The sequence below is a fragment of the Tachysurus fulvidraco genome, chromosome 16, assembly GCF_022655615.1.
Source record: "Tachysurus fulvidraco isolate hzauxx_2018 chromosome 16, HZAU_PFXX_2.0, whole genome shotgun sequence".
Taxonomy (NCBI): Eukaryota; Metazoa; Chordata; class Actinopteri; order Siluriformes; family Bagridae; genus Tachysurus; species Tachysurus fulvidraco.
This window is the reverse complement of record NC_062533.1, coordinates 11,431,103-11,446,918: the sequence shown is the minus strand read 5'-3', so window position 1 is coordinate 11,446,918 and position 15,816 is coordinate 11,431,103. Positions and strand designations below refer to the sequence as shown.

At 35.8% G+C, this 15,816-nt stretch overlaps 1 protein-coding gene across 2 annotated transcripts in view; it reads right to left on the bottom strand.

Annotated features, from left to right (window-relative positions):
- Positions 1-15,816, bottom strand: part of otofa (otoferlin a) — a 56,444-nt gene that overhangs the window by 16,055 nt on the left and 24,573 nt on the right. For both annotated transcript variants that reach the window (XM_027166376.2, XM_027166377.2), the window contains exons 6-17: positions 7,521-7,591; positions 7,110-7,224; positions 6,685-6,739; positions 5,223-5,354; positions 4,915-4,977; positions 4,720-4,804; positions 4,459-4,618; positions 4,016-4,202; positions 2,732-2,918; positions 2,352-2,575; positions 582-690; positions 238-421 (exon numbers count right to left, since the gene is read on the bottom strand). In XM_027166376.2, the coding sequence (XP_027022177.2) occupies positions 238-421; positions 582-690; positions 2,352-2,575; positions 2,732-2,918; positions 4,016-4,202; positions 4,459-4,618; positions 4,720-4,804; positions 4,915-4,977; positions 5,223-5,354; positions 6,685-6,739; positions 7,110-7,224; positions 7,521-7,591 (1,572 nt within the window). The remainder of the gene's footprint in view (positions 1-237; positions 422-581; positions 691-2,351; positions 2,576-2,731; positions 2,919-4,015; positions 4,203-4,458; positions 4,619-4,719; positions 4,805-4,914; positions 4,978-5,222; positions 5,355-6,684; positions 6,740-7,109; positions 7,225-7,520; positions 7,592-15,816) is intronic.

Genomic DNA, 15,816 nt, shown 5'->3' with positions numbered 1-15,816 from the left:
ATGATCTCTGGACAAAAAGATGTGCTATATGACATTAGAATTGCAAAACTCTGCCTACATCTTTCTCGAATGACAATTACATAATTCACTTCACTACTCTCAACATTTAATTGCTAATTTATTTAATAGCATTAGAAGGATGTGTCCACATGCAGCAAACACCAACCCATCAATACGCTTTCCTTAGCCTTATATCTTTAACCCCACAGACATCAGCTCTCTTCCCTTGAGACTGACCTGTCGGTGATTACAGGCTTCATGGGAGGAGTAGAGGATACTGATGCCAGCTCCCCATCCTCCTCAGTCTCTTCATCACTTGAGTTATGGATCAGCTCAGACTCCTCATCATCACCATCCCCTTTGCCCTTCTTCTTCTTTTTTACTGGCTTGCTCGCACCATCAATCTGGTTACCATAGTTACCTAGGAACAGGGAAGGCATGATTGCAAAGGATATTTGGATCAAAATATATCTTGTTAAATGTACTTCAGTAAAACATATATTTAAACACCAATATTATGCGTGTTCCAGGAACATGACATAAAAATTAAATCAATCTTCAGGCTAATATCATTTACCCACCAATAGTGACTTCAAAGTTTATTGGTTTGTCGCCTATCTTCCTGTCAATCATGGTCGCCTCTAAGAAGGATCCAAACAAAAAAAACTCCTCTATTTTGCCTGTTGAAATCTGAAAACAAAGAGAATTTGTAGACTCTTAGAAATCACCATGTTTCTTATTGGAGCAGTATTGTTCTTTAGATTTAACCTAAAATAACAAAGCAGCTTAACAGGAATCCAATAAAAAAAAATTACTTAAGATCATGGACTCCATAAAATACTTTGTGCATATCTTAGATCAAACATTAAGTACATTTAATTCCCCAATGAGCAAGCCAGAGAAAACAGTGGCAAGGAAATCCTTCATGAGACAACATGAGAACGAAACCTTTACAAGAACCAGACTTTAAAGGCAACCCATCCTCTTCTCTGTGACACTGGATAGAGGGATTATGAGTCAATACAGTACACTCATGTAGAAGAGTAGAGGTGAAAGGATTTTCAAGGATGATTCAAAAGTGCAGAAAATTCAGGATGAATCAGACAAGAGAACCAACAGTGGAAGTGGATCCATGTGGAACTGTGCCAGCACCATATGCCCAAAACCCCCTACTATTTGACTTCACTTTCCTCTGATCTTAAAAATTCCAGACCAGACAAAGTGAGACAGATGAGATCATGAACCGCAACCATCTACTTATACTGCCTGATATTACACCCATTGTTGGTCAGGCTGATTGTGGCTCATGTGAGAAAAATCAATTTGCTTTATTATTTAAATAATTTTATTTCTATTTATCATTCATTTGAGCTATGCAGGAAAAGTGCACCATTACAATTTATAGTGAAATAACAGACATTGGTTTGTCCTCAGGTTTACTTCATAAAAAGTAAATATACTGTGAGGTATTGAGTAGTTTGTATCTTATTAGAGTGTTGCTCTAGGTTAGTTGCTGTAACACATTCTGACTTTGCTCTTGTCAATATCTAGATCCATAAATGTGTTTTCACACTGCGACCCCATTAAACATTTCAAACATCTGAATTATTATGGAGTATCTCTGTGCAAACCACAGAAGACAACCGATCCTTGCCCATCGGAAAAAAAGATGGTCCCATGGGCACAAGTGCAAAATGAGATCCAAACCTTAAGATACAGGGCTGGTGATTTTTCCTGCTTTTCACACATAAGGGCAATTTGGAGTAGCCAATCCATCTACTAGCATGTTTTTTGGATGGAACAGAGAAAGATTACTTAAACAAATGAGAATTATGTCAGTCAGTGCTCTGGAAGATTTATTCTCAATAACCTGTTAAAACACACAGTCTTAAGATCTAATTATTAATTGTTCAGAAAATAGAGACCCACTTCCACACTTAAATAATAATGTTAAATTAGATATTGAAGTTTATAGATATATTGGTGGATGCATCCTCAATATCTACTTTTGTAAAATTACTTTATTTCTCTTCTTCTTACTTTTTATAGTGGCTAATAAACCTGCTGTTCTGCACATTTAAGTGTTTTCCCTGCTCTATCACACCCACTTCCACTCACGAACAGCTGTTAATCAGCTGATTAGTTTAATAAATGTTGGAAGCAGGAAAAACTCTAAAATATGTAGGACAAAAAGTCCTTCTTTTTGGACTTTGCTCTTTCATGGCACATTAACTGCCTGGACATGAGAGTGGTGTTTCTAACATTGAAACAGTTTCCCTCCTACATAACCCTAGCCTTAACCCTACTAATGCTGCACCAAGCACTTTAAAAATTGTTCTGATTGTTCTCACTTCTGAAACATTTGGGATGGGCTCCACTTGGACCTCAGCGGAGATGTTTATATCTGAAGAGGACGTGTCTAAGATCTCCACAGCAAGAGCAATGAGGAGGCGGGCCCTGAAGGACACACCCTCTCCGACCCCCTCGTTTAAGTCCTGGTGCTCGTCCATTAGAGTGTACTGGCGTGTGGAGCCATACATGTTCACCCAGGCTGGCCCCAGCGTGGGTAAGAAACCTAAAGAGGAGACAGCAAAGTGAGCCAAAATATTCATGCTTCTGGGAAAAAGCCAATTTCCTTGCTAATGTCTTAAAAAATTTACTCTAATAAGTAGACTTTTTGTCCCCATTTCAAAGTCTCATACTGTGGTGACAGCATGTCCTTTCCTTGTACCTTTGTCTCCATCATTTGAAATCTTGCGCAGATCAATAAAATGAGTTCCTATGGCAACATCGGTAACCTTGTCGCAATCCCGGATCTGAACCTTTAAGCGTTTACACAGGGGTGGGAACATCTCAGTAAAGATGAGTTGTTCATTCCAAACGGGCTCATAGGTGCCCTTCTGGACTGAGGTTTTTCCCTGTGTATACACATACATGCAATGCACATCATATAAAGGGAACTTTACTGAAGCACTCAGCAGCATTCGACACATGCATGTATGGTTGTAAAAGAGTGGTAGGTAACTAGCACAGAGCACAGTATGCTGTAAGTATGCTTATTAATGCTGGTACACTTGGGGAATTTAGCTTTTAGCTGTTAGTGGAAGATTTGTGTGTGTTGTGCTGTGCACTTCCCCATGCCCTATAGATTAAGCTGACTACTGAAAGTGGCAATTCAGTAAACTTTAATGATACATTTTAGGCTGTGTACTCTGCACTAAATATTATTGGCTGAATTGTAACACTGAAGAACTGTCATATTATTTTAGTGCAAGAGCATCCAGTACTATAAAATGTTATTCACCAGGCAGCTGCGACACTGTACATTAAACAGACTAGTCAACTAAGACAGACAGCCTTTACCTCCATGTACAGTATGGTGAAGTTCATAGAGAGCAATAAAGCCTCACATTGGCAGATTCTTGTGCTTGAACTCAAACCCTATTGATAAGCAGGCTAGCACCTTTTCCACTGTGTCTGGAACTCTTTAGCTAGCCAGCTACATTCCTGACTGAGCTATGAGCTGAAGATACGTCACATATATCACTCATAAGCACTCATAAGTCATCACTACCTATGCAATGTACACCACATAGACTTTGTTTACTAATTAGGAAGAACTCTGCACACTATTCATTAAATCCCCACTATTACAATATAAAAAGCAGATTCACCTCAATTTCTATTCTGTTTTCTTCCTCTCATTATTTCACATCCTCCAATAAAGTGATAAACAGTGGAATATTAAGAACCTTTATTAAAATATGCTTTAAAACCCTGTTGAAGTGACATCTTCCTAATAACAAATGCATGTGTTCAAAATGCTGTGCCAACATTATCTAGATGTGTGTTATCAGTGACGCATGCAAAAACTCCTGTCAGTCAGTTTGATTATAAGATACTATTACAGCTTTACGAAAGTAGCAGCTCAGGAACATGAAACATTTAAAAAAACATGAAACATGCACTGTATCGTTAGCAGAGCATTGAGCCGTGATCATCAGAGGTGGCTTACCTTCTGCCCAGCGAACTGCACTGAAACATAAGGGTCCACAAGGTCTTTGTTCTCTCCAATTAAAGCCTTTTTCACATTGGCCATGATGCTGGCATTCATTTTTGGCAGACCTTCTGCTCGGAAGACCTTCACATAGAAGCGAGCCCACTGCCTTTCTACTGGTATTCCCTCAGGCACCAGAAGATTCCTGGAAGAAACAGGCTATTATAAGAACATATTTTTTTTGCTTTGGGTTAAAAAAATGATTTAATAATTAAGCTATATTACAGATGTTAAATAAATTCTCATAATTATGTGCATAGTGATTGCGATTACGGAGAAGCTATGCAATCCTGAACAACATGCCATAACCCTACTAAATGTTTTGACTGTAATTAACTAAAGATTCTCTTATGAATGAAACATATTTTGACTATCTGCATAGTTTAAACTAGATGTTTTACCCTTCTATGTCATCATCATCTATCTCGTTGGACTTGTGTGGGGTCTTAATGTTGTCCCCTTTCCCTACCACTGCTACGTCACATTTGACATAGCCTTTGCAGCCTGCTGTGATGTCATCGGGGTCAGTCAGCAAGGCCCATTTGTGGTAGAACTGGTGCTCTATATCAAAAAAGCCATAAAAAATTAAAGCACAATAAAAACACTTTATTATTAATCCAAAATATTGTAATAAGTCTTTTATCTTTTACATTATTACTTACCAGGTTGTGCGTAGATCGTCCCTATGTCAATTTTAAAGGTTCCAACCAGTGTTCCACTTCTCAATATGTTTTTTGAATGAATGACCTGCAGGATCATTAGAATAGTTACGTATCCAATGCTTTTGTTAAGAATTTTACAAAACATTTCATATACAGTACCAGGGTTTCCTACTATGGCAAATGGATTGTACTCACCGAAATCTTAAGGATCTTGTCAAACATGACATCAGGTGGAACATGGAAGTCAAAGACAAAGTACTAGAAAAAAAATGACAAAGCAAGATTTCAATATAGAAGTGAATATATTATTGCCTCTTAAAATTAGGACATTTTACTCAAATGAAATTCTCCACTAGTACAGACTTGAATTTCATTTAATAAAAACAAATCTGTTATTTTTAACTTTTATCAATTAATATCACATAAAAAAGTAAAAAATGTAGGTTTTTAATGGAAGATGGAACAGTCTGTTAGATTGTTTTACAAAGTACAAGATTGCTCACCTCACTGTAGTAAGGGGAGTTTGTTGACTCTTTCATAGATGTATACTTCTTTTCCTCTCCAATTTCTACACACACCAATGGATCCATGTTTAAACCCATTAGCTGCCGAGCCTCAATCACCATAACACTAATCTGCAAAGGAAATTACATCTTTAATGATAGGAATTATTATAGCTTCCCTTCTCCACAGCTCTGGGCCTGAAGTCATTGCACTATTTACACACACCACTGTGTTGCACACACCATTGGACTATTTAAAAGGTGCCTTGGGAATTATGTAGCTGGTTAATTGTTCTACTTTTCTAAATTAGTTGAGTTTGAAACCTTTTACTTTTACCTTCTGTAGTGGGGTATTACATTAAAACTATATAAAAAAAAAAACTCTTCAGATAAACGCTACAGGTTTCTGAATATATTTCTATACAGATCAAGAACCAGCATAGATATTATGATTAATGTTTCCTGGAGCAGAAATCATTTTAAATTCTGCATCTATCATAGTGTTGTTTGTGGATTTGCTAGCTAAATGTACAATCCCATGAAAAACAAAAAGCATGCTAATATTTCTGGAGATGATTTTGGAGGCTGAGAATATGTTTAAAGATGCAAGAATAGTCTTTATTGTCAGTACGTAGAATTGCTTTACTAATGAAGCTTGGGGAACGAAATTTTGGTTCCTAGTTCCCAAAGTAAGTACCAGAACCATCAGAACTTTCCAACCGGTCTTTATATTTTAAAATTTGAATAGTAATCTGTGAAGTCAAAAGTAAAACAAAATCTGCAATTTCTAGAGTCATACATGTAAGAAAAATTTCATTAATAAATAATTTCATGTAAGATTAAGTTACCAGCATGTACCTGGTAATAGGTCATAGGTTGGTAGGAAGTAATAGGCTGGGGATTAATTTAGTTTCTCATAGAATTCACATTTCAAAGAAAAGTACCCATATACGGTAATCTGTAAATAAATGGAATTATATTATAAAGCCCTGAAATTAAATTAATCCCTCATATAGGTGTCATTATCACACTTGAACATTTTTGTGTTGGAACAATAGGGGCATTCCGGCAGTTGTGTCCTGTGTTATGTATTTTTGTTAACGATTTGTGTTCATGTGTCTTAATTCCTTCCTTCCTCTGCACACCAGTTCCTTATGTGTCTAATTGTCTTCCCTATTTATCCCTGCCACGTTTCCTTTGGCAGTGCGGAATACTTGTCATTGTGTTGTCTACATGGTCTTTGTTTGGTGTTTCGGTTTCTTTTCCTTCCCCAAATTGTTTCCCTATTGTTTAACATTTTGGTGGGTTTTTTTTTGTTGTTGTTGTTGTTGTTCTTAAATCGTGTTTTTTAGCTATCTTTGTGTTTGGGTCTAGTTTTTATCTGTGAAGACACCTCCGTTTTCTGACAACAGTTGTTACAACAAACTATTGGGAGTTTGGCTCTCTTCTCTACATTACATACCTGGTAATCCACAGGCCTTCCTGCAACAGGCTCTATCTTAATATCTGGCTTTGATCTGAAACACATTAAAGGAGATTCATTTAACAAAAGCACTGCATACACCCAAAAATAAAGGATATTAATCTGTACCAGTCGCTGAGATGCTACCTTCAAGCATACATATTTGTATATTTTACTTGGAAATACTCTAAAAGGAAATTGAAATAATTTGAATCTAATAGATTTATTTTTCCTACAGTAAACCCAATATCACAGTTAAAAATATAAGAACTTACGATACAAGAGATAAAGGTTTTACACCAGCAGCAAGAAAAGACACAGTGTTACTCATTTTTTTCTTAGAGTTTAGAACGATGAAGTCTAAACTGAAATAAGATGTTTATAGCCATTAAAATAACAGATTTAAATTCTGAGAGTGGATCTACCTCTTATTGGAGACATTAGTGGTCACTGCAGTGATAGAGGCCAGGGAGATAGTGTCAGGATCGCGCTTCATGCCTTTATGGTCAAGATCCTCAGTTTCCAAAATGGCCGGACCATCTAGACACATAAAAGTAGATTGAGGCCTTAACCTTCAGACTTTTAAATACAGCCGTACTGAACAATGCAATAAAGTATTTGCTAATGATGTGGAGCCATAATGGAATTCAGAACAGAATGCTTTTAAAACAGATAAAAAGCAGAACCACAGCAAAAATCCTGCTAAAATCCTCTACCTATAATTGCTGACATGCATTTAGATAAAAGTCTATTCAATTGAGCTATTATTCCTTTATTTTTTCTATTCTAAAAAAGTTCTATGTCTTTTTAAAATTCAGCTCTGAATGCACATTTACCTTTCTTGTGGTTGTCTTTGGAGCTACGGACCTTTCCAAGCTTCATGGCTGAAAACACTCCTTTTCCTGCTCTGAAGTACAAGAATACAGTATACCTTTTAAACAGAGAGACTGGGTAAATTCTCTACATTATATATATCACTTTACACTTCCCATACATTGTGATTATTCATAGTAGGCTACATATATCTTAACATAAACACCAAATTTAGTCATTAGCCACACAAGGCTTGCAAATGCAGTAACAATAATGACTTGTGCTTTTAAATACACTATATATATAAATATTATACACATATAAAAATGTTCCAGTGCATATATAAAATCTTTTGTAAAGAATATTGTGGTTACTGTTTTCATGATGGAAAGTTTTAGGCACACAAATACGTCAGCCATTTCACCTGAGAAAAACCCAGTTACAATAGCACTGGCCTTATCCGGTAACACTGCACTGATATTATACAGCTCAGATATCAACAGTACTACAAAAGCCCGATGATGTCACAGCCTTGCTCGACAAATGCATAGGTTTAATTATTAAACAAGATGGGTAAAGTTGTCCAATTAGGTTCTGATATGGATCAATGTCCTAGAACAGATGAGAGCAATCTATACCACTTTCTTGTTGTTCTTAAAATTACAGCAAAATTGTTAGATCAAGCTGAATTCACTATGGAGAATAAGCCACAAGTTTAAAAAAAAAAGATGAATTAGTAATATAATAAATTATTTGTTTGCACATCCCAGTTTACATTCTATGAGATAAAATCACACATTGCATTTTTGTAAATTGTAGCATTACAGACAAGACATTGTACAGACATTACAGACATTACAGACTCACTGACAAGAGATATAAGATGATGATGATGATGATGATGATGATGAAGAAGAAGAAGAAGAAGTAGAAGATGATGATGATGATAATGATGATGATTATTATTATTATTATTAGTAGTAGTAGTAGTAGTAGTAGTAGTAGTAGTAGTTTACAGCATTTGGCAAAATTATTATTATTATTATTATTATTATTATTATTATTATTATTATTATTATTATTATTATTATTACATCCCTAAAATTCTGATTCTAAAATATATATATATTTATTGTTTAATTTATTTTAATTGAAATGTTACACTTGACCAGAAGCCATTATATATTTCTTACAAAAAGAAACACAATTTAAGGAAAGTATTAGTTCCTAAGATTCTACAAATATTAGTTAAACAGCAACTTCCTCCCCCTATGTTCTTATACAAGAATACATTACAGTATTTTAATGTAAACTTATCCTATTAAACTTAATAATAATGTTTAGTTTCCAAATGTATTGCGTGCTACCTTTACAGATAACAAGTAAAAATTAGAAATGCCCACATTACCTTGTTCAGGTTTTAGGAAGCCCAACTACCTCAGCATGAATGCATAATGTTGAAGCCACTCAGTGTTCAATTGTGTCTAATACCAACATTATAGCAGTTAATAAAACCCATATTACTCAGTGATAAAGACTCCAAAAGCACCAGAGCTCTGGTCATAATGCCATACATTAAAGATTCACATTAAAAGGAAAAGAGAGCTATAACTAATAATAATTATTTAATTGATAAAAGCAGTTAAAGGTAAACAATTTATGTACCCTGAAGTACAGACGTACATACCATACACACTGTGCACTTCTCTGCGTCCAATAACCCCCTGAAAATAGGAACCTGTGAACAAAGCAGTCCTGAGCAGCTGGCAGACTATGTGTTCATTTCACCTGTCTGATCTATGAAGAGTCACAACTGGGAGAAAAGGGTCACCAATGAGTAGGGAACCTGAGACCGTTTTAGTAGAAATAACGGTGTGCGTGCACGCACGCACACACACACAAACACACACACAAACACACACACACACACACACACACACAAACACACACACACGCACACGCACACGCACACACACACACACACACACACACACACACACACACACACACACACACACATAACCACAACTTAAGCACCGTGGTCCACAGTTTAACACTAGGAATATCAGCAAAAGAGCTCTTAGGGCAAAAGCAGATACCTTCATGTTGTATCAAAGAACATTTTTCTCACCCACATGTTCAACAAACACAAACTAAGCATCACCATGGAGGTTTCAGGTTTAACTCAGGCCAGACTTGGAATGCCTTTCATTATATGTTATATGATAATGAGCAGAGAACGGTACTTTGTTCCTATGCTTGTTGAAATATTTGATTGTTTTAATCATTCAGCAGCATACAATAACAGACACTTCCAGTCCAGAACAACACTATAGCTGTAGCCTTTACAGGTTTTACATCTGTGATCAACTGTTTTGACAAACTTGCCACAAACCTGTTTAACAGGAATTCAAATGTATATTTAGATCCTTAATGATCAAGCTATAGGTGAGAGGGGTAAGAAAATCTCAGTATAAGTATCTCCACAATTAATAACCTCCAGCTTTCTATGATTCCTTATTGCGTCTTATTTTGAATAGTTGAAAATGTTTGCTTTATGCTTCAGTGTTCTCCAGTCTAGAGAAGTTTTAAGAAACAGCACAAAACCTTAGTTTGCCTAGCGGCATTCTGTGTACTGTATGATGGAATGCTTATGTCTGAACTGCAACCATCTGTGGTGTGAATCGGAAAATCATTTAGGCATCGGCATGAGGGACTGGAATGAAACACAACCTATTCACATTTCCAATATTTCTATCTGTTTCTCTCTTTTTCAGATGCCCTAAGACCTTTTGTTGAAATGAATTAATAAACACGTAAATGAAATAACCAAATCCATTAATTAATTTCAGTATTTTATTTTTTAATGCCTTATCCAAATGTTTAACCTTTGTTATTTGTTACATTTGTAATTCACCATCAGAATCTTTCTTGCAATTTATTTTTTTCCTTTCTTTTGCTTCTATTTTTGCTAGGAGTAGAAGAGTAGAAGAGTAGAAGCAGTGATATATTCAATGCAGTCAATTATATGAAAAAAGTTTTAAATAACTTTTTATTAGTAAAATAAAAAAAAGTTGTTAGCTATAGTCTAAAGAGAAATACATATTGCAAGACCTGGTGTACCTCCATTCAACTTTAATAATTCAGGACTTCCAAGGAGTCATGAATCACCTCTTACTTATTGTAAACAGAGCACTTTGTTATTTACCATTGTGCTTTTTACACACCTGAATGGCTGGTTAGTTTCTTAATCAATGTACAATTTGCTTTTCAAAATTCATTAAAATGGCTAAAGAACGTCAGTTCTTATAAAAGTAGAAAAAATGTCATTGTAAATTAAAATGAGCTGATAAACTGTTGGGTTTTAGACACAGAGCCTACACTTACAGATACATTATGTTGGAGATTCTATATAAATAAACAAATAGACAGACAGACAGACAGACAGACAGACAGACAGACAGACAGACAGACAGATAAATAGATAGATAGATAGATAGATAGATAGATAGATAGATAGACAGACAGACAGACAGACAGACAGACAGACAGACAGACAGACAGACAGACAGACAGACAGACAGACAGACAGATAGATAGATAGATAGATAGATAGATAGATAGATAGATAGATAGATAGATAGATAGATAGATAGGTGGACAAATAGACAAACAGACACACAGACAGACAGACAGACAGATAGATAGATAGATAGATAGATAGATAGATAGATAGATAGATAGATAGATAGATAGATAGATAGATAGATAGATAGATAGATAGATAGATAGGTGGACAAATAGACACACAGATAGACAGACAGACAGGCAGACAGACAGATAGATAGATAGATAGATAGATAGATAGATAGATAGATAGATAGATAGATAGATAGATAGATAGATAGATAGATAGATAGATAGATAGACAGACAGACAGACAGACAGACAAGGCAATCAATTAAAAATAGAATAAATATAAATGTGGAATAAATGAGGTTCAGAAAGCCTGCAGATTAATAATGTATGTTTTCTCTGCTCAAGAGACTTGGGCTAAGCTTCAGTGGACAGCATGGTTGAATAAACAGCATATACGATCTGAAGGGATGCACAGATGAGATAAGACTGCAACATTCTCTAGATACTGTTACATGTTTTTTTTTCACCATGGCTGACCCAATTATGTTTGCTGTTTGCTCACTGAGGATTACAAAACTTGTTTCTGTCCCTACGGTAAGTAGGTGGTCTCCCCTTCTCCACAGTGACATTTGCTGCATCATGTTTGTTCATTCATAAGTAAAATAAAAAGCAAAGCACTTTATTATGACATTATAATATGAAAAATATTTTAAAAAATCTATTTCACACACAAGAGCAGAAACTACATGTAATCAACAAGTTCTAATTAGATTTCTGTTTACAATTGTTTATACTCTTATAAAAACAAAATGATGTGTAATGTGTACAATTTCAAAGAAGTGAGTGATGTATCCCCATCCATAATTGACAATTTCAAGTCATTTATACAGAGGGATACTGAGAAATAATGGATACGGTATGTCTATAAGTGAAGCAATTTGATAATTTGATGGAGGGTAAGATGACTTGAGCTGCTCCCTCCATCCTGATGTCTTTTTAAGCTACTCGAGAAAGAAAATAGCAATGTGATAATGTTACTTATTTAAATAAATAAATAAATAAATAAATAAATAAATAAATAAATAAAAGATGCATTTTTGCTTTTGGCTTGTACATTATATCTTGGGTGCATCTATTTCTTGGCAAAGTACTGTAGCATGACATGCTCATTATAATAATTGGGCTCTGTTGCTTTGAGGGTTGTCTTGCTGTAGCTCGGCAAAATGCAAATAAGCTTTTTCAGGTGTGTAGGGCCAAAATTAACATTAATGATTTAATAACATACTGTAAGAGTATTTGTAGTGCATCATAAACCAGTCCTTATCTTCCTTCATGTTATTTGACTGCTGCTTTCTTTCTTACCTGGAAATGTATGGACTACACCACCCGTATACTGCCTTGCATACAGTAAGTATTTACATCCTTTACCTACATAAACAATTATACTAAAGTAGAGAGAGCAAAATAGATAATAGTAAAATTTACAAACAAAAAAGTAAAATTACTTGCAAAATTATTCATTGTATTTACCTCAATACAAATTTACAAGACTCCACAATTGTTTAAGAGACAAGCGTACTAATACTGGGTTACGTATGCGTCATGGCTTGATGCTATGGGAATGCCTCTTTGTGGAAGCAGTGTCTGAAGCTCTGTGTGATCACACATACATCTATTGTCTCAAGGAGGTCACGTGACAAAGCAAGAGCAAAGGACTTATGCCACGTGTTCAAGCGATGTACATAAGTGCCGAGAGCCCAAACGGGGCACAGTAAGTGCAGTCTCATGTGAGAGATATAACTTATGTGGAGGAGGACAGAAGGCTCAAAAAATACAGGGCAGCAATCCACAATGAGAACCTTGGGAATGTTTCCCTGGCTGGGATGGAAATAAACCTTGACCATGGAGCAAACTGCAGGCAGGAGGGCCCTGTAAGTCCCCCACTCTCTTTAGTGATGTCAAGGCTAAGAAGAGAGTTGTCTTGAGGGTAAGAAATGACTCAGAGGCTGACTACATAGGCTCTAAGGGGGCTTCTAGCAGCCCCTCTAGGACCACCAAGCTGCCGTCTAAGCTGTGTTCCTGATGGCGACTCAGTGAGGTCAAAGTCAGCGGAAGTGACAAGAGAAAGGGATTCGCCCGTCTCTTTTCCATTTCTGACAACTCAAACTGCATTCCCCATCTCTGAAGTTGATGCACTGCTTCGGCAGACGTGGGGCACAAGTTAAAGGTGCTTGGCTGCAGAAAACTTGGCTGCAGAGTGGGGCGTAGAGAGGGGAAATTCCTCAAAATGCCTGTAAGTGACTCCCCTGTCAGCTGCACATACATGTTGCTCACCCAAACAAACAATGCAAAGACAATGTGTGCCATATGCTGTGACAGGGCTGCACACATCTTTTAAATGTCTAGTATTTTTACTACCTATTTGATTATTTTACTAGGTATTTTTACCTACTATCTTTTTTCCCTATTCTCAAAAAACACCAAATCATTCCCAGTGCTTCATGAAGACAAATAAGCTGGAGTGATATCACGTTGTCACATGAACTCCTTGAGGTAATAAATTGGCACGTTTTCCGCTAAGAAGCATTCCCATAACGTCAATCCATGATGCAGCATCATTTACATTATTGTCTTATTTAAAATTTGCCATTTAATTAAAATAGGCACCTCTGAAAACTTACTATGCCTGTGTGGCTTAGCAGAATGATATTTTCACAATGTTATGGCATGCATGATTTTTGCACTAAAACGTGTTCCAAAGGAGGTTTGAACATTCCACTGCACTGGAGGATCCACCCACGTCAGCACAGGCACATTTATTTCAGACCACAAAATTATCAAATGGGGAAGAGCAGTTAAAAAATCAGCTTATGCCCAAGGCACACACACACACACGCGCACACACGCACGCACGCGCACGCACACACGCACACACACTCACACACACACGCGCACACACACGCACACACACACACAGGTTTATCAAAGCCCTTTACCTCTCTGTAACCAGGGTAACCCCAGCAGTTAATGTATATTACATAAGCTCTATACCACTATAACAGTTTTTCTGTTAAGCACACACAAAAAAACATAAGTTGACTGCAATGTGAGAAATCCCATATGAACTTGAAAAGTTACACTAACACTCATTATTTAGCTATTGTTTAACACTAGATGTATATGGAAATGTGATGAGATGATGCTATAACTAATAGGAACTGACAGCATAATTACATGATAACACCACACTAATCCATTTGGGGCTTCTGCTACGGGGAGGCATAAAGAATGGAAGAGAACATTACTGTTGGGCATAGAGAAAGAGGACAAAGTGATAAGCATGAAGAAATTAAAGAGAGATGATGGAATTGCTGGCTGAATTGCATCGGCAAAAACGTCCCAACAACACAGGCTTTAAAAATTATAATGTAACACAGACAATGGTAAAGTTTCAGGACAGAGAAAATGTATTTGCAGTTCAAACATTACCCTTTAATGAACATTAAAGAGACTGATAAATAACTTAAATGAAAGACTACATGTTCTTTATGGAGATACCCTGTAGAAATAATGAAAGGTAAGAGTATTTTAAAGAATATGCTGTTCTTAAAACAAAACATTGAAACTCTTAACAAAACGCAGGTTATGTTCATCGGCATCTTAGTAAACATACTGACCAATTTTAGGGTCTCGGATAGAATGATGTATGTTCAGACATAAAAATGACCTCTAGAGACTGCTGTCTACTGAACGAGAGGTACAGGGATGAAGAAAAAAAGCAAAAGGTAAATAATCAACTACAATTATACAATACATAATGATTAATAATTGTTCAGGACCCCACGCATTGTTTCTGCAGATTATCCAGCCCCAGACAGAGGTTAGAATAACAGTCGTAACCTACATGGCAGTTATGATGGATGAACATGTCTGTCAAAACCAGGAGGCTTAGTGAAAATCAATACCACAACCCACACTCTGTTCAGAGAGAAAACGCTCTCAAACAGCACATTCTGAATATTACTCATAAAGGATCCATTATTCAGCAACATCTCAAACAAACACATGCACCACATGTTAATACAACCACAACAGGGATTGATTTTCTAACAAACTACAAGTGCAATTTATATGTAGAACATTACAAATTGCATGCTATGTAGAACTTCACATATTTTATTTTTAAACATTTGCAACAACTCACTTCATTGTGAAATATGTATTTTTAAACTCCTATTGTAACATTAAATGTTTAGACACAGAGCATTCCTAAAACATTCCTATGACTACTGGTCTAAGCAGCTTGTATGTATATATGTATGTATGTATGTATGTATGTATGTATGTATGTATGTATGTATGTATGTATGTATGTGTGTATGTGTCTAGTATTTCTGTCTGATTCATGCATGTACCTATGTATAATGTATGTTTGTAAGTATATATATATATATATATATATATATATATATATATATATATATATATATATATATATATATATATGATGCATGATGTATGTATGTATGTATGTATATATGATAAGAGACTCAGATTAAATAGGCGAAAGAACATTTTGTCCAACGTATATTTTTAAAAAAGAGCACTAATAAATATCAGCTCACGTCTATCCTGGGTGGAAAATCATTAGAACAGAATAAATTTTTCGCTATTCCAAGA